Raw genomic sequence first — 24,445 nt, 5'->3', positions numbered from 1 at the left:
TGAAGATAGGGATGCACGTATCTGGAAAAGCTCTTTCATATAGTAGAAAGCCAATTAACAAATTTAGAAGGAAGGACATAATTAGAAAATCATCTATTAGCAACCATCATAATGATAACTGATTAGGGCAAGAATCATCAATAAACACTAAAATTGATAGGTAAAAGTTTGAAAAGTAATAGGATATTTACATAGTCTCTAAGTATCTCCCCACAAGATACTCATCAATTACAAAAGACAAATTGACAAGGGAGAAAACTGGCATATGCCACTTTCACTAAATGGCCAAAGTTAACATTGCCAGTAATAGAACCAATCAATAGCATGTGCATCCTAATATGATACACAGAGAAAAATTCAGCATCACTTCTTAGGTATTACTACCCAAAGTGCATTAACTGAATTTAATCACGAGAAAACAACAAACCCAAAGTGAGGGATATTCTACAAAATAACTGGCCTGTATTCATCAAATTGTCAATGCCATGAAAATACAAAGAAAGACTCAGGAACTATTCTAGATTAAAGGACAAGAAAGACATGTCAACTGAATCAACACATGATCTTGGATACTCTTCTGCTATAAAGGACTTTACTGAGATGACTAGCGAAATGTGAATAAGTTCCATAGCTCGATAATGGTATTGGGTCAGTGTCGAGTTCCTGATTATGATCATTGTACTGTGGTTGCGTTAAGAGAATTTCTTGTTTCAAAAAAAGGCACACTGAAGTATTTAGGTGTTAAGGGGCATCATATCTGCAACTTACTCTTTAATAGTTCAGAAAAAGAATAATTCTAGGTGTCTGAAAAGAGATAGGCAGAAAGATAAAGCAAACTTAGTAAAAGTTAACATTTAAGGAATCTGGGTGAAGGGTATGCAGAAATTCTTCAGACTATTTTTGCAAATCTTCCACAAGTCTGAAATTATTTTTTATTTAAATGAACAAAATACCCACACACAAAGGTTTCAGTGTAGACAACAGACTGGGTGGGGGTTGGTGAGTGCAGAGTTAAAAGCAGGGTTGGACCAATTAAAAGGCTATTGTAGATTAAGGACAGAGGTCATGGAAGATAGCAGAGTAGGAAGCTCTAGGAATTGGTCTTTTCACCAAAAGAACTATTGAGCTGGCAAGAAATGCTTAAAGTAATTACTTTGAAACTCTGGAATCTAGTCCAACACTTTCAGCATCCAAGGGAGTGCCTGATGAAGAAAGAGGCTGGTAAATTTTATTTAATTTCAGCATTTGGCATAGCACCTATCATCCTCCAGCTCCCAGTCCCATGGGAGGCAGCAGTGGGAACAACAGCCCAAGATCCTGTTGCAGGTTGCTGGTGCTAGGGTGGGCAATGGGGATCTTTCCCTCCAAAAATAAAGGTTATGTGTCTTTCTTTCTTTCCTTCTTTTTTTTCTTTGGCCACACTACAAAGCTTGTGGGATCTCAGTTCCCCAACCAGGAACTGAACCCAGGCTACAGCAGTGAAAGCCCAGAATCCTAACCACTAGGCCACCAGGGAACTCCCAAGGTTATGTGTCTTGATCACTGCTTTTGATTGCTGAGGAGCTGGCAAAGAGGCTCACCATTGTTTCAACCCCCATGGCTGAAGTGGCTTCCCTAACAAAGTGAGATGAAGAGATTCAAAAAAAGAGAACACTCTCTTTTTTCCTTGTCTTTTCTTATTGGATCCAGGCATTTAAGGAAATCTCTGTCAAGTCACTGACGGGGTGGAGATAACAGAAGAGACTTCAGTGACCATATACAGCAAGGAATACAGTCTTTGCACAACTAGTTTGGAAGAGTCACTAAACTTAGAGACAACTGCAGCTTTCATCCAGTAATGACAGTAATCTCTAAGAAGGGAGTAGAATCTGATTTCCAGAGTTACCACATTACAATACTCAAAATGTCCAGTTCTCAACAAAAAATTACAAAGCATACAAGCACATGAAAAAATACTCAATGTTGCTAATTATTAGAGATATGAAAATCAAAACCACAATGAGGTATCACCTCACACCAGTAAGAATGGCTATCATCAAAAAGTCTACAAACAATAAATGCTGGAGAGGGTATGGAGAAAAAGGAACCCTCCTACACTGTTGGTGGGAATGTAAATGGTGCAGCCACTGTGGAAAACATTACGGAACTTCCTCAAAAAACTAAAAATAGAGCTACCGTAAGATCCAGCAATCCTGCTCCTGGGCATATATCCAGAAAAGACAAAAACTATAATTTGAAAAGATACATGCAGCACTATTTACAATAGCCAAGACATGGAAAGAACCCAAGTACACATCAACGAATGACTGGTTTAAGAAGATGTGATATATGTAGACACACACACACACACACACACACACACACACACACACACACACACAATGGAATACTATTCAGTCATAAAAAAGAATTAAGTATTGCCATTTGCAGCTACATGGATGAATCTGGAGAAAATTATACTAAGTGAAGTAAATCAGACAGAGAAAGACAAATATTATACGATATCACTTACATGTGGAATCTAAAAAAAAAATACAAATGAATCTATAGGCAAAACAGAAACAGACTCATAGACATAGAAAACAAACTCGTGGTTAGCAAAGGGTAAACGGAGTAAGGAGGGATAAATTAGGAGTATGCGATTAACAAATACAAACTACTATAAATAAAATAGATAAGCAACAAGGATTTACTGCGTAACACAGGGACTTAACTACACTTCAGTTAAGAAAAAATTACGAAGCATACAAAGATAAAGGAAAATACAGCCTATTCACAGGAAAAAAGAAATTGACTGAAACCATCCTCTAGCAAGACCAGATACTAGACTTACTAGACAAAGATTTAAGTTAACTGTCTTCAACATGCTCAAAGAGCTGAAGGAAACCATGGACAAATAACTAAAGGAAACCAGGAGAACAATGTATGAATAAGTACAGAACAGCAACAGAAAGACAGGAAGTATAAAAAGGAACCAAACAGAAATTCTGTACAAAAAAGTACAATAGCTGGAATTAAAAATTCACTAGAGGGGTTCAACATCTGATTCAACCAGGCAGAAGAAAGAGTTAGTGAACTTGAAGACAGGAAAATTGAAATTACTCAGGCTGAATTATAGAGTATTGAGTAGAGTTCCCTGTGCTATACAGTAGGTCCTTATTAGTTATCTATTTTATATATAGTAGTGTGTACATATCACATTTTGTTTATCCATTCGTCTATCGATGGACCCTTGGGTAACTGCTGATATTTGGCTATTGTGAATACTGCTGTCATGAACATGGGTGTATAAATATCTCTTTGAGACTCTGCTTTAAAAAAAAAAAAAGAAAGAAATTACTCAGGCTGAGGAGCACAAAGAAAAATGAAGGGACTTCCCTGGTGGCCCAGTGGGTAAAACTCCACACTCCCAATGCAGGGGACCCGGGTTTGATCCCTGGTTGGGGAACTAGATCCCGCATGCACGCTGCAACTAGGAGTTCGCATGCCGCAACTAAGAAGTCCGCATGCTGCAACTAAGAAGTCCACGTGCAGCACCTAAGAGCCTGCATGCTGCAGCTAAGAAGTCTGCATGTTGCAGCTAAAAGATCCCACATGCCACAACTAAGACCCAGTACAGCCAAAATAAATAAATAAATATTTTTAAAATAATAAAAATTAAATAAAATTAAATAAATTAAAAAAAAAAAGAATGAAGAGGGACTTCCCTGGCAGTCCAGTGGTTAAGACTCCATGCTCCCACTGCAGAGGGTGCAGGTTCAATCCCTGGTTGGGGAACTAGGATTTTGTATGCCATGTGGCATGACCAAAAAAGAAACAAAGAAAAAGAAAAATGAACAGGGTGTAAAGGGCCTATGGTACACCATCATATGTACCAACACACATATTCTGGGAGTCCCAGGAAGAAAAGAGGCAAAAAAAAAAAAAAAAAAAAAAATTAAAGAAAAAATCATCAAACACAGTCCAAACAGTTGAAAGACATGAATCTACACATCCAAGAAGCTCCACAAACTTCAAGAGGAAAAATCCAAAGAATTCCACACCAAGATGCATTATATTCAAACTGGTGAAAAACAAAGAGAATATTCAAAGCAACAGAAAGGAAGTAACTCATCATATATGAGGGACCCTCAATGAGATTAACAGCCAATATCTCATCAGAAACCATAGAGGCCAGAAGGCCAGGGATGATACATTTAAAGTGCTGAAGGTAAAAACTATCAACCGAAAATTCTAAAATAGGACTTCCCTGGTGGTGCAGTGGTTAAGAATCCACCTGCCAATCCACCTGTGCAGGGGACACAGGTTTGAGCCCTGGTCTGGGAAGATCCCACATGCTGTGGACCGACTAAGCCCGTGCACCACAACTGCTGAACCTGCACTCTACAGCCTGTGAGCCACAACTACTGAGCCCACATGCCACAACTACTGAAGCCCGTGCGCCTAGAGCCCGTGCTCCGCAACGAGAGAAGCCACCGCAATGAGAAGCCCATGCACTGCAACGAAGAGTAACCCCCGCTCGCCACAACTAGAGAAAGCTAGCATGCAGCAACAAAGACCCAATGCAGCAACAAAGACCCAATAAATAAATAAATAGCCATATATGGGAAATGTGTTTTTTTAAAAAAAGAATTCTAAAATAAAAGAGAAATCAAGACATTCCTCAACAAAAGTTAAGGGAATTCATCACCAGTTCACCTGCCCTATAAGAAATGCTAAAGGGAAACGAAAGGGAAAGGCTAAAATGAAAGAATACTACGTGGTAACTCAAAGTCATACAAAAAAATAAAGGTCATTATATCATCAAAAGTCTACAAACAATAAATGCTGGAGAGGGTGTGGAGAAAAGGGAACCCTCCTACACTGTTGGTGGGAATGTAAATTGGTACAATCACTATGGAGAACACTATGGAGGTTCCTAAAAAAAACTAAAAATAGAACTATCACGTGATCCAGCAATCCTACTCCTGGGCATATATCCAGAGGAAACCATAATTCAAAAAGATACATGCACCCTAATGTTCACTGCAGCACTATTTACAATAGCCAGGACATGGAAGCAACAGAGGAATGGTTAAAGAAGACGTGGTACATATATACAATGGAATATTACTCAGCCATAATAAAGAATGAAATAATGCCATTTGCAGCAACATGAATGGACCTAGGGATTACCATACTAAGTAAAGTCAGACAGAGAAAGACAAATATCATATGATATCTAGAAAGATGACACAAATGAACTTATCTACAAAACAGAAACAGACTCCCAGACTTCAAAAACAAACTTATGGTTACCAAAGGGGAAAGGTGGGGGGAGGGATAAATTAGGAGTTTCAGATTAACATATATACACTACTATATATAAAACAGATAATCAGCAAGGACCTACTGTATAGCACAGAGAACTCAACTCAATATTCTGTAATAACCTATATGGGAAAGAATCTGAAAAAGAATGGATATATGTATATGTATAACTGAACTACTTTGCTGTACACCTGAAACACAACACTGTAAATCAACCATATCCCAATATAAAATAAAAATTAAATTTAATGATTTCATATTTTAAAAAAGATCATTACAAAGGTTATATAAATACACAAGATAGTATACTGTATTTATGGTATGTAACTCCTCTTTCTGTTTCTTACGTGATTTAAAAGACAAATGCATAAAATAATAATTATAAATCTACAGTAACAGGTACATGATGCATAAAGATGTAATTTGTGACAATAACAACATAAAGGGGGGAAATGGAGTTAATGTATGCTCTTTTTTATTAATTGAGATATAACTGACATACAACATTATATTAGTTTCAGGTATACAACATAATGATTTGATATTCATATATACTGCAAAATGATCACCACAATAAATGTAGTTTAATGTATGCTCATGAAGTTAAGTTGGCATCATTTCAAATTAGACTGCTATAAACTCAAGATACTAACTGTAATCCCCAGAGTAATCACTAAGAAAGTAACTTTAAAAATATACAAAAAAGAAAATGAAGAGGGAAACAAAATGGTACAATACAGAAAAATCAAACACAAAAGAAGGCCATATTGGAGGAATTGAGAAACAAAATAAGATATGACATAGGGCTTCTCTGGTGGCGCAGTGGTTGAGAATCCGTCTGCCAATGCAGGGGACACGGGTTCGAGCCCTGGTCTGGGAAGATCCCACATGCCGCGGAGCAACTGGGCGCATGAGCCACAACTACTGAGCCTGTGCGTCTGGAGCCTGTGCTCCGCAACGGGAGAGGACGCAACAGTGAGAGGCCCGCGCACCGTGATAAGAGTGGCCCCCGCTTGCTGCAACTGGAGAAAGCCCTCACACAGAAACGAAGACCCAACACAGCCAAAAATAAATAAATAAATAAATTTATAAAAAAAAAGATATGACATATAGAAAACTATCAATGGCAGAAATAAGTCCTTCATTATCACTAATCACTTTAAGTACAAATGGGTTAACTGACCAATTAAAGACACAGATTGGCAGAAAAGATGTTAAGAAAAAAAAAGGCCAACTACATGCTGCTTACAAAGACTATTTTTTTTAACATCTTTATTGGAGTATAATTGCTTTACAATGGTGTGTTAGTTTCTGCTTTATAACAAAGTCAATCAGTTATACATATACATATGTTCCCATACCTCTTCCCTCTTGCATCTCCCTCCCTCCCACCCTCCCTATCCCACACCTCTAGGTGGTCACAAAGCACCGAGCTGATCTTCCTGTGCTATGTGGTTGCTTCCCACTAGCTATCTATTTTACGTTTGGTAGTGTATATATGTCCATGACACTCTCTCACTTTGTCACAGCTTACCCTTCCCCCTCCCCATATCCTCAAGTCCATGCTCTAGTAGGTCTGAATCTTTATTCCCATCTTGCCACTAGGTTCTTCATGACCTTTTTTTTTTTCCCTTAGATTCCATATATATGTGTTAGCATACTGTATTTGTTTTTCTCTTTCTGACTTACTTCACTCTGTATGACAGACTCTAGGTCCATCCACCTCACTACAAATAACTCAATTTTGTTTCTTTTTATGGCTGAGTAATATTTCATTGTATATATGTGCCACATCTTCTTTATCCATTCATCCGATGATGGACACTTAGGTTGCTTCCATGTCCTGGCTATTGTAAATAGAGCTGCAATGAACATTTTGGTACATGACTCTTTTTGAATTATGGTTTTCTCAGGGTATATGCCCAGTAGTGGGATTGCTGGGTCGTATGGTAGTTCTATTTGTAGTTTTTTAAGGAACCTCCATACTGTTCTCCATAGTGGCTGTATCAATTTACATTCCCACCAACAGTGCAAGAGTGTTCCCTTTCCTCCACACCCTCTCCAGCATTTATTGTTTCTAGATTTTTTGATGATGGCCATTCTGACCGGTGTGAGATGATATCTCATTGTAGTTTTGATTTGCATTTCTCTAATGATTAATGATGTTGAGCATTCTTTCATGTGTTTGTTGGCAATCTGTATATCTTCTTTGGAGAAATGAAAGACTCACTTTAGATACAACACACAATAGGGTAAAAATGAAAAAAATAATGAAAGAAAATATTCCATGCAAATAGTAAACAAAAGAGAGCTGGAGTGACTATACAAGTATCAGACAAAATAGAACTTAAATCATAAATTGTTACACGAGACACAAAGAAAAAAAAAAGAGAGACACACAAAAGACATTTTATATTGATTTAAAAGGCCAATTTATCAAGAAGATAGAAGAACTATAAACATGTACACACCCAAACAACAGAGCCCCCCCAAAATAAGAATCTAAAACACTGATAGAATTGAAGAGATAAATAGACATTTCTACCATTGAGGACTTCATACCCTACTTTAAATAATGAGTGGGACATCTGGACAGAATATCAATAAGGTAACAAAGGATTTGAACAACACTATAAACCAACCAGGCCTAACAGACATATACAGAGCACTCCACCCAACAACAGCAGAATATATTATCTTCTCAAGGACACATAAAACATTCTCCAGGAGAGACCACATGTTAGGCCATAAACCAATTTTCAGTAAGTTTGAAAAGATCAAAATCATACAAACTATCTTCTCTGACCACAACGGAAGAAAGCTAGAAATCAGTAAAATAAGGAAAGCTGGAAATTTTGCAAATACATGGAAATTAGCTCATTTTTTTTTTTCTTTTTTTAAGCTCGCTCTTCAACAACCAATGGATGAAAGAAGAAATCACTAGGGAAATTTAAAAATACTTTGAGACAAATGAAAATGAAATCACAACATACTAAAACTTACGGGACACAGTGAAAGCAGTACTTAAGGGGAATTTTATAGCTGTAAATGCCCACATAAAAAAGGAAGAAAGACCTCAAATCAAATAAACTAACTTTACATCTTAAGGGACTAGAAAAAGAGCAAACTAAATCCAAAACTAGCAGAAAGAAGGAAGTAACAAAGATGAGCAGGAAAAAATAGAGAATTTAAAAAATAGTAGAGGGGACTTCCCTGGTGTTCCAGTGGTTGAGAATCTGCCTTCCAATGCAAGGAACGTGGGTTTGATCCCTGGTTGGGGAATTAAGATCCCACATGCTGCGGGGCAACTAAGCCCATGTGCCACAACTACTGAGCCTGTACACTCTAGAGCCCACACACCACAACTAGAGAGCCCACACACTGCAACTACTGAGCCTGTGCGCTCTGGAACCCACACACCACAACAAAAGATGCCGCATGCCTCAACGAGGATCCCGCGTGCCACAACTAAGACCCAACACAGCCAAATAAGTAAATAAATAAATATTTTTTTAAAAATAGCAGAGGATCAAAACCAAAAGTCAGTTCTTTAAAAAGATAAACAAAATTGAAAAACTTTTAGCTACACTGTCCAAGGAAAAAAAAGAGAGAAGACACACATAAATAAAATCAGAAATGAAAGTGGGATATTACTACCAACCTTGTAGAAATGAAAGGATTATAAGAGAACACTATGAATAATTATATACACACAAATTAGATAATCTAGATAAAACAGATTTCTAGAAACACACAAAGTACCAAAACTGACTCAAGAAGAAATTTAAAAATCTCAACAGACCTATTAACAAGCAATGGAATCAATAATAAAAAACCTCTCAACAAAGAAAAGTCTAGGACCAGATGACTTCATTGGTAAATTCTACCAAACATTTAAAGAACTAACACCAGACTTCCCTGGTGGCAGAGTGGTTAAGAATCCGTCTGCCATTGAAAGGGACACGGGTTCAAGCCCTGGTCCGGGAAGATCCCACATGCTACGGAGCAATGAAGCTCGTGCGCCACAACTACTGAGCCTGCACTCTAGACCCCGTGAGCCACAACTACTGAGCCTGCGTGCCACGACTACTGAGGCCCGTGTGCCTAGAGCCCGTGCTCCACAACAAGAGAAGCCACTGCAATGAGAAGCCTGCGCACAGCAAAGAGTAGCCCCCGCTCACCACAACTAGAGAAAGCCCACACACAGCAATAAAAGACCCAACACAGCCAAATAAATAAATAAATAAACTTTAAAAAAATAAATAAGTAAATAAAGGCTTAACACCATTATCCTAATACCAAAGCCAGAAAAAGATACAAGAAAAGAACACTACAGGCCAATATCCCTTATGAATAAAGAAACAAAATATTAGCAAACTGAATCCAACAGCACATTAAAATGATTCTAAACTATGACCAAGTGGGATTTATCCCAGGAATGTAAGGGTAGTTCAGATAAGGAAATCACTCAGTGCAATACCCCACAAAATCATCTCAATAGAAAAGGCACTGGACAAAATTTAACATCGTTTTATGAAACAAACACTGAGCAAAACCTTGAAGACACTATGCTAAGTGAAAAAAGCAGTCCCAGTAACATCCAAAAGAATAAAATACGTAGGAATAAATTTAACCAAGGATGTGAAAGATTTGTACATTGAAAACTACAAAACACTTCTTAAAGAAATTAAAGACCTAAATAAATGGAAACACATCTCATGTTCATGGACTGATAAACTCAATATTGTTAAGATGGCAATACTCCCAAAGCTATTTACAGATTCAATGAAATCCCTATCAAAATTCCAATGATCTGTTTTGCAGAAACAGAAAAGCTTACCCTCAAATTTGTATGGAACTACAAGAGGCCCTAAATAGCAAAAAACAATATTGGAAAAGAAAAACAAAATAAGAGGAATCACGCTTCCCAATTTCAGAGCTTATTACAAAGCTATGGTAATCAAAACAGTGTGGTACTGGCAAAATAGACATATCAACCAATGGAACAGAACAGAGTCCACAAATAAATCTTTACATGTATGGCCAATTGATTTTCAATGAGGCTACAAAGAACATTCAATGGGAAACGAACATACGGCTGGGACAACTGGATATCCACATACAAACAAATGATGCTGGAACCCTATCTCACTAGATACAAAAATTAACTCAAAATGGGTCAGTGACCTAAACATAAGAGCTTACACTGTAAACTCTTAGGAGAAACCACAGGGTAAATCACCATGACTTGAATTTGGCAATAGATTCTTAGAGTTGACATCAAAAGCACAAGCAACAAAAAGAATAGATAAATTGAACTTCATCAAAATTAAACACCTTTGTGAATCAAACAAAGGACATTATCAAGAATGTGAAAAGACAACCTGCAGAATGGGAGAAAGTATCTACAAACCATATATCTGATAATGATCTAGTAACCAGAATATATAAAAAACTCTTACAGCTCAACAACAAAAGGACAACAACCCAATTTAAAACCGGGCAAAGGACTTGAAGAGACACTTCTCCAAAGAAGATATACAAATGGCCAACAAGCAGATGAAAAGATGTCAACATCACGGTCATCAAGGAAATGTAGAACAAATAATAACAGATACTACTTCACACTCACTAGGATGACTTTAATAAAAAAACAGAAAACAACAAATGTTGGTAAGGATATAGAGAAGTATGAACCCTTGTACATTGCTGGTGAGAATATAACATGGTTTAGCTGCTGTGCAAAACTGCTTGGCAGTTCTTGAAAAAGTTAAGCATACACTACACACCTTTTACAAAGGCCAAAATCCAGAACAGTGACACCACCACATCCTGACAAGATGTGGAGTAACAAAGGAACTCTCACTCATTGCTGGTAGGAATGCAAAATGGTACAGCCACTTTGGAGGACAGTTTGGCAGTTTTTTACAAAACTAAACATACTCATACCATATGATCCAGCAATGCCATTTCTTGGTATTTACCCAAAGAAGATGAAAACTATCTGCACACAAAAATCTGCACAGAGATGTTTATAACAGCTTTATTTATAATGCCAAAACTTGGAAGCAACCAAGATGTCCTTCAGGGTTTCCCTGGTGGCGCAGTGGTTAAGAATCCACCTGCCAATGCAGGGGACATGGCTTCAAGCCCTGGTCCGGGAAGATCCCACATGCCACGGAGCAACTAAGCCTGTGCGCCACAACTACTGAGCCTGGGCTCTAGAGCCCGTGAGCCGCAACTACTGAGCCCACACGCCACAACTACTGAAGCCCATGCGCCTAGAGCCCATGCTCCACAACAAGAGAAGCCACTGCAATGAGAAGCCCACACACTGCAACGAAGAGTAGCCCCCACTCGCCGCAACTAGAGGAAGCCCGCGCGCAGCAACGAAGACCTGATGCAGCCAAAAATAAATAAAATAAAGAAATTTGTTAAAAGAAAAAAAGATGTCCTTCAGTGGTCAATGGATAAATAAACTCTGATACATACAGACAATGATATATTATTCAGTGCTAAAAAAAAAAAAAAAAAGAAATGAGCTATCAAGCCATGAAAAAGACATGGAGGAACGTCAAATGCATATTACTAAGTGAAAGAAGCCGACATGAAAAGGACTACATACTGTATGATTTCAGTTATATGACATTCCAGAAAGGCAAAACTATAGAGACAATAGAAAGATCAATGGTAGCAAGGGGTTGGGGTAGTGGTGGGTGAATGAATCAGCAGAGCACAGGGGAGTTTTAGAGCAGTGAAAATACTTTGAATGATACTGCATTGATGGATACATGTCATCATATATTTGTCCAAACCTACAGAACATTCAATACCAAGAGTGAACCCTAAGATAAACTATGGACTTTGGGTGATTATGCTGTGCCAATGTAGGTTCAACAATGTAGGTACAGAGTGTGTACCACTCTGGTGGAAGATGTTGATAACAGTGGAGGCTATGCATGTGTAGAGGCTGGGGGTATATGGGAAATTTCTATACCTTCCTCTCAATATTGCTATGATCCTAAAACTGCTCTTTAAAAACAAACAAACAAAAAAAACTCTTTAAGTTACATAAAATAAAAAAAGTTAAGTGTAGCATTACCACATGGCTCAAAAATTCCAATCCTAGGTATATACCCAAAAGAAATGAAAACATACGCCTAGTACAGCATGGTGAATATAGTTAACAATCTTGTATTGCATATTTTAAAGCTGCTAAGAGACTAAACCTTAAAAGTTCACATCGTAAGAAAAAAAAATTTTGTAACTACGTATGGTAATGAATGTTAACTAGGCTTATTGTGGTGATCATTTCATATACAAACGTGGAATCATTATGTTGTACACCTGAAACTACTACAATGCTATGCGTCAATTATACTTCATTTACAAAATGTCTACACAGAAACTTGAACACAAATGTTTATAAACATTTTCCTTATAAACATAGTGCTATGTTAGCATTATTTGTAATAGTCGTCCATCAGTGGATGAATGGTTAAACAAATTGTGATATATACATACGATGGCATATTATTCAGCCATAAAAAGGAACAAATTACTGAAGTATTGATACATGCTACAACACGGATGAACCCTGGAAACATTATGCTCAGTGAAAGAAGCCAGACACAAAAAGGCACACATTATATGATTCCATTTATGTGAAATCCAGAATAGGTAAATGCATAGAGACAGAACGCATATTAGTGGGTACCAAGGAGAGAAGGGAGGGAGAAATGGGGAGCAATTGCTTAACGGGTATAGGGCTTTCTTTTGGGGTGATGAAAATGTTTTGGAACTAGATAGAGGTGGTGGTTGTGCAACATTGTGAACATACTAAATGCCACTGAATTGTTCACTTTAAAATGGTTAACTTTACGTAATATGAATTCCACCTCAACCTTAAAAAAATGAAAGAAAAAAGTTTTAAGAAAATTTTAATGTTTGCTCTTTTAATAACAGCTTTATTGAGGTACAATTCATATACCATACAATTCACCCATTTAAAGTGTACAATTTAATTGTCTTTACTGTAGTCACAGAGTTATGCAATCATCATCACAATTTTAAAACATTTTTATCAGCGCCCCCCCAAAAAAAACCCCCAGTACCTATTAGCAGTCACTCCCCATTCCCTCCTCTCCTACAGTCAACCACCAATCTACTTTGTCTCTACAGATTTGCCTATTTTGTACACTTCTAAGAAATAGAATCATATGTAGACTTTTGTGACTGGCTTCTTTCACTCAGCATGTTTTCATGGAATTTCCTTATTTTAAATATAAAGTTTGTGCCATGTATTAAAACGTAAGGAAAAAAGTAAGGAGACTATTAAAGGACCACTTATGAAAAGAATACAATCACTAAATGCAATGGCAGATCAAGAATCAAAAACAGAAATCCAGCTAAGATGAATTTTTATAAAATATAAACCAACAGATGTGAAGCAAAACCATTATAAGATGCAGCAGAAGTAAGCAAATCAAGGTAAAACAAATACGTTAGGGAAAATATTTTACAAAACAAATTGCTGTCAAAGAGAAAATTTTCCCTAACAAAGGTTTAGGAAAAGTAATCACAGGTTTAGTCAAAAAAAAGAAACAGGGAGAGCAAAGAATCATTGTCTTTGAGTATAAAAACTCCTCCAATCAGTGTTTCTCAAAATGTGGTCCCTGGACTATGTGCATCAAAATCATCTAAGAATTTGTTTTTAAAAAATCAGGGCTTCCCTTGTGGCGCAGTGGCTGGGAATCCGCCTGCCAATGCAAGGGACGTGGGTTTGAGCCCTGGTCCAGGAAGATCCTACATGCCACGGAACAACTAAGCCCGTGCGCCACAACTACTGAGCCTGCGCGCTAGAGCCCGCAAGCCACAACTACTGAGCCCGCGAACCACAACTCCTGAAGTCCATGCACCTAGAGCCCATGCTCCACAACAAGAGAAGCCACCTCAATGAGAAGCCTGCACACCGCAACGAAGAGTAGCCCCCGCTTGCCACAACTAGAGAAAGCCCACGTGCAGCAACGAAGACCCAATGCAGCCAAAAATAAAATAAATTTATTTTTTTTTAAAATTAGATTTCTGGTCTGTGCCCCAGACAATCACCAAAGATGGGACGCTGTAAACTATTTTTTATAAGTTTCCAGATGACTCTCATAAACACTAAAGTTTGAGAACTAACTTAATATCTAATTAACACAAATTAATGCAAATGATTAAATGTGTGTAAGAGACAAGAGAATCATGACAGCAGTAAAGTGCATGAAAAAGAGCAAGGTGAAAGAGAGCAAAGAAAAAGAAAAAGAAAAAAATTTTTGCACGTTGCGCTGTTGAGAAAACATAAAGTGATGTTTGAAAACTCTTTTTGATTTGATCTTGGAAAAAAATTCCAAATGTGTAAATATGCAAGCCATTCTACTAATACTTGTGAGGACCACTCAGGATATGAATAGGAAAGCACTCATAAATGTAAAGTTGCATGGTAGAGAGAGCACATAGTTGATACCCAAGAGTTTGTTGATGTCAGACTTTTTATAACAAGTACTGTTACATTTAATTATCTCCATTCTTAACTCTGATAACCTAGACAAAACTAAACTTTTTGCGGTAGTAATCTTTACATGAACAACAGCATAAATTGTCAACTATTATGTCACATACTGACGTGCAAGCTCAGGGTCAGGACATTTACTTTCAGACCAAGTTAATCTCTGTTTTTATGGTAAGACTTATGTAAACAAGGACAGACAAAATTAGAGTTAAATTTCTCAAGGCTAAGAGCACTGCATGATAGAACTCAAATTTCCCTGAAAATCACTAAAATATGCATTCAAGGATAGCCTTTATTATTTTAACTATAAGCAAAGATTCCTGAAGATGAAGTATTAAGTTCTAATTCATAATTTTACTTCGGTGAGGAAATTCCACTTTAGCTTAGCAGAGTTAACGAAAGGAAGTTCACTTTTATAACTCTCAAAGGAGCTCACTAACAGAATGCAAAATTTGTCCTTTTTCCCCATAAAAGGCATCCTCCCACTATAAACTCATAAACCTAATTAAAGTGCTAAATTCTAAAGTCTCTTTGACTCATTTAGATTAAGCCTTACAATGCATCTGGAAACCCAATTATATTCCATCAAACATTAAGAAGCAGATGTTTCAACATTTCCAGACATGGCTCTTGCACATCTTGTAAATGAAACAAACTACATTGGGGGAATGAAGTAGCTAACACATGCAAATATATTACATGGGAGGTTATGTTGCTTTCAAAGGAGATTTTTATTTCTTATCAACATTTGGCTTGATACATGAAGGTCTAGAAGCATCTAAAAGTTCTTTTTGACACTTTTTCATTTCGCAGCTTATGTTTCAAAAGTTAGAAACCCTAGAATTGATTGAGTAAAGCCTGAAAGCAGGTTAAGATACAGATGTGTGGACTTCCTCATTAAAGGTTTCACATTTCCTCCCAATAAGCAGTCAACCAACATTCATCATTAAGCCCCAACTCCCTAAACATCTCTCACATGTTCAATGTGGCCTCTTCTTCACACAAGTCCAGTGCAACCTATCCACACGTGCACACACACCAACAGTCTCCAAGTCACCCACACTGGCACAAAAGCCTCTCAACATTCATCTGGTTGCTAATCAAGGGCTATTCTTCTTGACACTGCCCGTAATCTCTTTTTCCCTTTCTACCGCAATACTCACTACTCAGAACAACAAAAGAAACAAGTTCGTTTTCTCTAACCACCGAGAGCTTCTCTAACTCTATACACCTCTCTCTCTTTCCCCCCCTTATTCTCTATCCTGCCTTTGTTATTCAGAAGGTGCAGGGTCTGGGAAAATCTCACTCACCTCATGCTATAGGCACCAGCACCCAGTTCCTGGCCGATCCCGGATAGACTAGCATCAAAGTCCTGCACCAGCCCGGATTCAATCACCTCATCGGCCAGAGGCAGCTTCAGAGCCCAGGCCATCCTGGCTCCTTCCTTGCCCCAGGAGACACCGTTTCTTGTACAAAGGCGAGCAGTGTGATTCTACCCAACGGGGGCAAGACTGCAAGACTGTAGAAAACTCCAAACCAAGATCTCCCCCGCAGTACTCACCAGCCGCCCCCAAGCCCCACCCGCACTGCCCACACAACTGATCTCCCGCACCCTTGTCTCCTTGCTCTTGGCTGCCCTGACTTCCAAAATCCCTACCCCCACCCCCACCCCCACCGCCGCCCAGCTCTCTGGAGCCGCGTGAGGGTCCTTTGGCTTCACTCTTCCAGACTGCCCAAAGGCAACCCTGGACTCCTCGCACTCCCACTCTTTGGGCTCTCCCCTTGAACTCGTGGTGGTCACTCGCTGCTTTCCAAACAGACCAGAAGCAGCGACCCGCTACCTACCCTGCGCGCCCACGCCGCTTTCGCACCTTTTCCCCCGCCCCTTTCTGCGGGAAACTCCCCTCCCTCCCGGGAACCAGTCTCCCTTTCCCCTCCAGGCCTCGCTTCCGGTCAGTCCCAAAATCACTTCCGGTCACCCCTTCTCAATCCCACGGCCTTTAGAACCAAATCCAGGTTTCCGCTGAGTCGACTCCCCGCCCTCTGCAGCCCCCCACGGCCTCCAAGCATGGGTGGAGAAAGCCCAGCACCGGCTTGAATCCCAGACTCGCCAGGCTCTTCCACCGCCCACCGCCCCAGCGCCAACCAATCATGGCGCCCTCTCCCTTCGCAGGTCCGGAGAACGTGAATCACCCTGACGCTAGCCAATGAAGAAGCGACTTCGCCGGCCTCGGCAGTGATGATAGGCTAGCTACGCCACGGCTCTCTGCCCGCAGGAGATGGGCTGGGGGATCTGGCAGAGGGAACGGCGTGCGTCAGGTGGCTCGGTTCAAACGTCCCTCCTTGGGGCTACCTGAGTTCTGGCGTCCGCTAAGTAAGCGAGTCAGCACCCTAAGGCGTGGGTGGAGCTTTCGCTCTAGTCTTATTGAACCCACACCCACACCCTGGCTGACTTACCTAAACGCTAACACGGCGTTTGTTTGTTCCTGGAATACTGTCTCATTAAACTCGCCTCTTACGGGGTCAAGACTGCTTCAGTCCCACTTCCCTGGATAGTCTTTTTATCTTCCTCTTTCTCCCTTAATGCTTTTCAACAGGAAAGGATGAGATAGGTGAAAGTGTCGTAGTTTTTAAAAGGTGGTGGTCTGAAGATCATGATTTGTGCTGGCGTCATTTACTAGCTTGGTGACCAGAATAATAGTTTAATCACACCGAGATTTAGCTTTCTCATATTTGAAAAGTGGGGATAACCACACGTGCTCCATCTTCTTCCTTTGAGGTTAAAATAATAATGTCCATTGTTTATTGATCATCAACTATATACAAGGAACTTTATTACATTATCAGTAATACTCAAAACAATCGTAACTAGGTTTACAATTACAAAGATAAGTATTAATGACCTTCATTTTACCAATAAGGAGAGGAGGCTAAGGGCTTAAGTTGGCCAGAGCTAAATTGGGGTGCCAACCTCAGAGCTGATTACAAACCCTGATCATTTTCACTACAAGACATTGCCTATATGTGAAAGTATTGGTTCATTGCTGGATTCCATTATTTAATTTTTACAATGTCTTGAGATAGATAGGTAGATAGATACAAATAGATAGCTGCCTTTTTCACTAGATTATGACCTCCTAAAGAAAAGAGAATACATATTTTTCAGGCTTGTGTTCTAAATATCTCCTGGTATAGTTCCTGCATTCAATAGGACTTTTTTTTTTTTTTAATGCTCATTGAATTAAAAAAAAGGAAAGAGGTTAACATGAAGTTGACAGCATGCCCCCAGTTTCAGCCAGAGTCCTCTCTTTGAGGGCTCTGACTTATCCATCTTCTTACCTTAATAAGCCTGGCATCCAAGTCTTGATTCATTCCCAAGATATTTAATATCTCTTCAAGCCATTTTTTTCTTCCCTTGAGCCAGTTTTATCTCAAAACATGTGTTTGTGGGTAAAGGAATGGGTCTTGGGCTCAGAGACCAAAAGAGAGATGTCATAACCAAAATCCTTTATAAACAAGCCTTTATAAACAATCCAGAGTATTTTTTTAATGTAATCCATTTTTAAAAATTTTATTTATTTTTGGTTGTGCTGTGTCTTTTGGGAGGCGAATTCTTAACCACTGCACCACCCAATCCAGAGTATTTTTATTTTTTATTTTATTTTTTAAAATAAATTTATTTATTTTATTTTATTTATTTTTGGCTGTGTTGGGTCTTTGTTGCTGCGCCCGGGCTTTCTCTAGTTGTGGCTAGCGGGGCTACTCTTCGTTGTGGTGCGCGGGCTTCTCATTGCGGTGGCTTCTCTTGTTGCGGAGCACGGGCTCTAGGCATGCAAGCTTCAGTAGTTGGGGCCCACGGGCTCAGTAGCTGTGGCTCGCAGGCTTAGTTGCTCCGCGGCATGTGGGATCTTCCCGGACCAGGGCTCGAACCCGTGTCCCCTGCATTGGCAGGTGGATTCTTAACCACTGCACCAACAGGGAAGCTCCAGAGTGTTTTTAAACACCTCTTAGGTCGACCCAAGACTTGTTTGAACAACTCTATCACTAGATGCACAATCTTGGGCAAGTAACTTTGCATTCCTGAGCCTCAGTATTAATCCATAAATTAGTGAAAATAATACCTCCTACTAAGATTGTTGTGAGGATTAAACGAAGTACTAAGATGCCACATAAATAATACTTATTCAGTAAATATTAGCTCAAGTCTCCCATTAGCCCATTTCTGTTTCTCTGTTAAGATTGGGTTGGTATTATCCTGTTTAAAAACATTAGCTTACCTTGTTTGATGTGCTATGATTTTAGTAGCACTTTAATACATATATATATAGTCTCATTTAATCCTCATAAAAGTTTTCTTTTTATTTTTTAACATGAGGAAACTGAGACTCAAAAGGACAGAGTGATTAAGCAGACTACAGCCTCTTTAGAAATTATCCTGAAAATTATTCTGATTCAGCAACTCCACTCTACATATATACCCTAGAGAACTCTTGCACATACATACCAGGAGACTTGTATGAGAATGTTCATGGCAGCACTATTTATAGCAGCAAAACAGAACAAAACGAATGTATGCCCACAAGAGAAAGAATAAACTGGAGTGTAATAGATTATTATACAGCAATGAACATGAATATAGCTACACTCAAACACAGGAATAAATCAATCAGAATTGTGGGGGAAATGCAGAAGTGCTCATATGTTACTCATAAAGTAACATCACTTTATAAAGCTCAAAAACCAGCAAAATTTAGCAATATATCATTTAGGGAAATATATATATATATTCCTAAATATATATATGTATATATATTCCTTTTAAAAGGAATGAAATGAGCGGCTTCCCTGATGGCTCAGTGGTTGAGAATCTGCCTGCCAATGCAGGGGACATGGGTTCAAGCCCTGGTCCGGGAAGATCCCACATGCCGCGGAGCAGTTAAGCCCGTGCGCCACAACTACTGAGCCTGCACTCTAGAGCCCGCGAGCCACAACTACTGAGCCCGCACACCACAACTACTGAAGCCCGCGCGCCTAGACCCCATGCTCTGCAACAAGAGAAGCTGCCGCAATAAGTCCGCGCACCGCAACTAGAGAAAGCCCGTGTGCAGCAACAAAGCCCCAACGCAGCCGGAAGTAAAGAAAATTTTAAAATTTACATATTAAAAAAAGATACACATGTACTTCTTCCAAGGTTTGAGCCTAAGTTTTAATTCTGAACCGAAACAAAGATTTCACAAAGGTCCTCCTTGCCATTTATTAATTCTAAAACAAACAGAGGTGAAATGAAAAGTGACTCCTAAGGCTTGGCCCCTACCAACTGGAATACAGATCAGCCTTGAGATTTAGATCCTTGGGCCCAGGTCCCCCTGAGGGGAGAAGACCTTAGGCAGAGTGTTTACTCCTGGAATTCTGTGACTGTGGGGGGTTGATTTTTTCCCTCCTCTCCCTTCCCCATTGTAACTACTCCTGAAATCGGAGTGCCCGGGCTGGAAACAGGAATTCCAGGGGCAGCCCTGGGGGCTCTGCCTCCAAGAAAAATCACCAGGTGTTTCCCTGGAAATCCAGCAACATCTATCAAGAAATCAAAATGTTGTACGTATAAATTCATCCCACAACAAAAATCATGGTTCCTATTAGACATAATAAATATGACTAATTAACCAGAGCACCTGTGGCACAGAGCTCCAAATTCAGTATTCTGGACCGTTGGGCTCATGGTAAAGGGTTCATTTCCCTAGATTAGGTCCTGAAACTAGACACTGTTCAGATGGAACATAGCAGTACCTACCCTGGTGGGTAGAAATGTGGAAATCCTACCCAAAAGATCAGGACAGATAGCACCCCCAGGTCCCATCTTGTATGGTGTAAGGTTAGGCACACAGGTTTTAGAGATAGCACACCTTGGTTTTAAGACCTGGTTCTGCTGCTCACAAACAAAACAACCCTGACTTGATTTCTCATCTTCTCTGTGCCTCAATTTTTTATCTGTAAAATGGATATAATAATAGTTCTTACTTTATAGAATTATGGTGCTAATTATGGTGCTAATGCATGTTAAGTGCTTATAAGAGTGTCTAGCACACAGTCAGTGATCAGTCAGGGTTAGCTATTATTATGATTGACAAAAAGGGAACCCTAGCACTTGTCCTGCCTACCTCTTAAGATTAATCAATTCTCTCCGAGTCTTGAGGGCTCAAGCTCCCTGGAGGATCAGTACCTATCCATTCCCTAGGTTTTCTTTCTCATTCATTTAAGAAAGTCAGTCACTGTTGCTGGGTGCCCAAGTCAATCACCAGGCATTTTCCTCCAGGTACAGGAAGAGACCATTATCCAGGCAGGCTTTTTTTAGTACTGACTATCTAGTTGTTTTGTTTGTTTGTTTGTTTTAATTGTTATTGGAGTATAGTTGATTTACAATGTTGTGTTAGTTTCAGGTATACAGCAAAGTGAATTAGTTATACATATACATATATCCACTCTTTTTTTTTTTTAGGTTATTTTCCTATATAGGCCATTACAGAGTATTGAGTAGGGTTCCCTGTGCTATACAGTAGGTTCTTATTAGTTATCTATTTTATATATAGCAGTGTGTATATGTCAATCCCAATCTTCCAATTTATCCCTCCCCTGCTCTTATCCCCTGGGAACCATAAGTTTGTTTCCTACATCCATGACTCTACTTCTGTTTTGTAAATAAGTTCATTTGTACCCTTTTTTTTTTAGATTCCACATATAAGTAATATCATATGATATTTGTCTTTCTGTGTCTGACTTACTTCACTCAGTATGACAATCTCGAGGTCCCTCCATGTTGCTGCAAATGGCATTATTTTGTTCTTTTTTATGGCTGAGTAATATTCCATTGTATATATGTACCACAAATTATTTATCCATTCCTCTGTTGATGGACATTTAGGTTTCTTCCATGTCCTGGCTATTGTAAATTGTGCTGCAATGAACATTGGGGTGCATGTATCTTTTCAAATTATGGTTTTCTCCAGGTATATGCCCAGGAGTGGGATTGCTGGATCATATGGTAGTTCTATTTTTAGTTTTTTAAGGAAACTCCATACTGTTCTCCATAATGGTTGTACCAATTTACATTCCCACCAACAGTGTAGGAGGGTTTCCTTTTCTCCACACGCTCTCCAGTATTTATTGTTTGTAGATTTTTTTGGTGATGGCCATTCTGACCGGTGTGAGGTGATACCTTACTGTAGTTTTAATTTGCATTTCTCTAATAATTAGTGATGTTGAGCATCTTTTCATGTGTGACTATCTAGTTTTAACTCTTCACATCTTCCTACACTCCAGACAGCAAGCCTTTGAGGCCCAGTCTGGCTTTTTTGATGGACCCTGCAGTTGAGAGAAAAGGCATCTGAAGTATAGGGCGGTCTTTTGGGACTGAGCCCTTTACCTGCGGAATCTGATGCCATCTCTGGGTAGGTAATGTCAGAATTGAACTGAGTTCTCAGACACACTGCTAGTGCCTGAGAAATGCTTTTTGGTGTGGGGAAGCCTGCACACACACCCACTGGAGTTGGGTTCAGGAACCCAGAGGAACGTCCCAGACTTGGGAATAGAAACTGCAGTCCCTCCACAAACCCACCCCTCTTCCTTTAAAGTCTTCCTGGGCCAGTTTGCCAGGAACCACACTCAAACTGGTCTGAGCCAGTGGTAACAGCTTCCACTGACTCTTCTGTTGGGAGCTGTTGGGAGATGCCTCTCTCCATTCAGGGCCAGTTGCCACCCAGATTCCATTCACTCCCACACATCACAGTCCAAACCTTGCAGCGCTAATGCTGAAGCCTCTGTACCTGCTTTCTCCCAGTAGCTTGAAGTCAGGGACTCAGCTCTTATTGTTTCCTTGAAAGGCAGGGTACAAATGCATTCAGTCATCTATCTGATATTTATCAAGCACCTGCTCTGTGCCCTTGGCCTGGGTCCTGAGGGGTTGCAGTCTAGCGTGGACAGCCAATATTAGGGTTGTGAGATCTATGCAGAGGTAAGTGCTGGCTTCTGTGTCATCCTGGGCCTCATTATTTCGAGTGCTGTAAAGCTCCTCTGATCCCCAAGCCTGACGTCAGAGTCTTAGACATCTCTTGTCCCTTGGGTTGGGGAGGGGGCTGGAGCATGATCTAGAACCCAGCACAGTGCCTGGCTCAGGAATGCTGGTTGGGTGGAATCAAAGGTGATGCCTTGTTCTCACCAGTTTAGATTATGTAGCCAGACCTCATCAATACCAAGGAGGTGGAGGGGGGAGGAGGGAGGGTTACAGGGGAGCATGGCATGAACCCTACTCCTAGGAGGGAGAGACCCTTTTTCCAGCCATGCTCTCCCAGCCCTGAGCTCAGGTGGCAGGCCTGCCCACAACATTTGCAGGCCTGGGGAAAAGCACAAAGGAAGACCCACTTACCATATACCTAAATTTTTATAAAGCATAATCAACCTAATTGTGACTGTTCTCACCTCCTATCATGATAAGCATACCTTCATAATGACCGGGAAGGCCAGGTTTGAATTTGGACTTCTAAGATTCCTTGAAGTTCTGTGCTAGAATAATAGGAATCCTGGCCCCCAGCCTGCAGCCTGCCTTCTCTTCCCCCTCGAAGCCCCACCTCACACTGCAAAGGGCTTTGTGTACACGTATAGGCAACCAGCCTGCACAGCCAAGCTCCATCCACCCAGCTTTCTGACAAACAGCTGCCTCTTGGGCCAGGAGTGTATACACCAACAGCACAATCTATTATCAGGACCCAGGGAAGAGGGGCTAGAAAGTGGGCTTGGCAGGGAATTGTGGGATCCTAGGTATCAGGGGGTGGTCTAGAAGGAGAAAGGGCACACCCCTTGACCCTGCACCCCACGGGGAGAGTGCCGGCTGGAGGGCCTGGGCGGGGAAGTAGGAGTTCAGGGCACTGATACTCATCCTCTTGCAATGGGATTTTCCAGGCCACAGACTCTGACGGCAAAGCCAGCTCCTCCCCTGCTCTCTGACACTGACTCCCTCACATCACCCTGAGAGGTAGAAGAGAAACAAGCAGACCAGTACAAAAGAAAAAATACTGTTTATTCCACACAACTACGTCAAGTGCTTCTCCCCCATTCTCCCCTCCTCACCCCTCACTCCAGCTCTCAGCAGACTTTGTCCCACCGGGATCAGTCAGAACCTCAGCGTCAGAGCCTGGCCTAGGAGACAGGAAGGGAATCTAGGCAAAGGAAGGTGATTGGATTTCCAAGGACACAAAAATGTCAGGGCCTCTCATTCCAAAGTCAAATGAGTTCCTTAACCCATTTGGCTGAATTCTTTCCCTGGACCCCACCTGGATAAAATGCCTTGATTAGTGCAGGGTCAAAGGCCCCAGCCAATTCATTAAGCCATAGAAAGTTTTGGTCTTTGAAACAATAACAAACAAAACACATGCAAACAGTTAAGCCATTTCTGCCCTATCTCCTGCCTTTCCATGGTAAAGGAGCCACTGAGATCTGGCTGATAACCAGAAAGGTGCTTTCAAAACAAAATTGATATCAACTCCCTTCAGAGCCTGATGCTACTCAAAACAAAAATATAAACAAAATTAAAAA

The 24,445-nt window shown here is 40.1% G+C and overlaps 1 protein-coding gene and 1 long non-coding RNA gene across 8 annotated transcripts in view; one reads left to right on the top strand and one right to left on the bottom strand.

The window, feature by feature from the left end:
- The window catches only part of TFCP2 (transcription factor CP2), a 52,082-nt gene extending 35,069 nt beyond the window's left edge, over positions 1-17,013 (bottom strand). The window contains exons 1-2 of one of the 7 annotated variants that reach the window (XM_082421425.1): positions 16,709-17,013; positions 16,174-16,355 (exon numbers count right to left, since the gene is read on the bottom strand). In XM_082421425.1, the coding sequence (XP_082277551.1) occupies positions 16,174-16,295 (122 nt within the window). In that variant the 5' untranslated portion in view covers positions 16,296-16,355; positions 16,709-17,013. Of the gene's footprint in view, positions 1-16,173; positions 16,451-16,708 lie in introns of those variants that run through there. The other 6 variants (XM_082421420.1, XM_082421421.1, XM_082421423.1 and 3 more) reach the window with 6 other exon arrangements.
- The window catches only part of LOC309641482, a 64,207-nt gene extending 40,414 nt beyond the window's left edge, over positions 1-23,793 (top strand). The window contains exon 4 of the long non-coding RNA XR_014252623.1: positions 17,037-23,793. This is a non-coding gene — a long non-coding RNA (uncharacterized lncRNA). The remainder of the gene's footprint in view (positions 1-17,036) is intronic.
- The last annotated feature ends 652 nt before the right edge of the window (positions 23,794-24,445 follow it).

The sequence above is a fragment of the Balaenoptera physalus genome (genome assembly GCF_965194825.1).
Source record: "Balaenoptera physalus genome assembly, chromosome: 13".
In the NCBI taxonomy this organism is placed as follows: domain Eukaryota; kingdom Metazoa; phylum Chordata; class Mammalia; order Artiodactyla; family Balaenopteridae; genus Balaenoptera; species Balaenoptera physalus.
The sequence above is the reverse complement of the archived record's forward strand: the minus strand, read 5'-3'. Positions and strand labels throughout refer to the sequence as shown.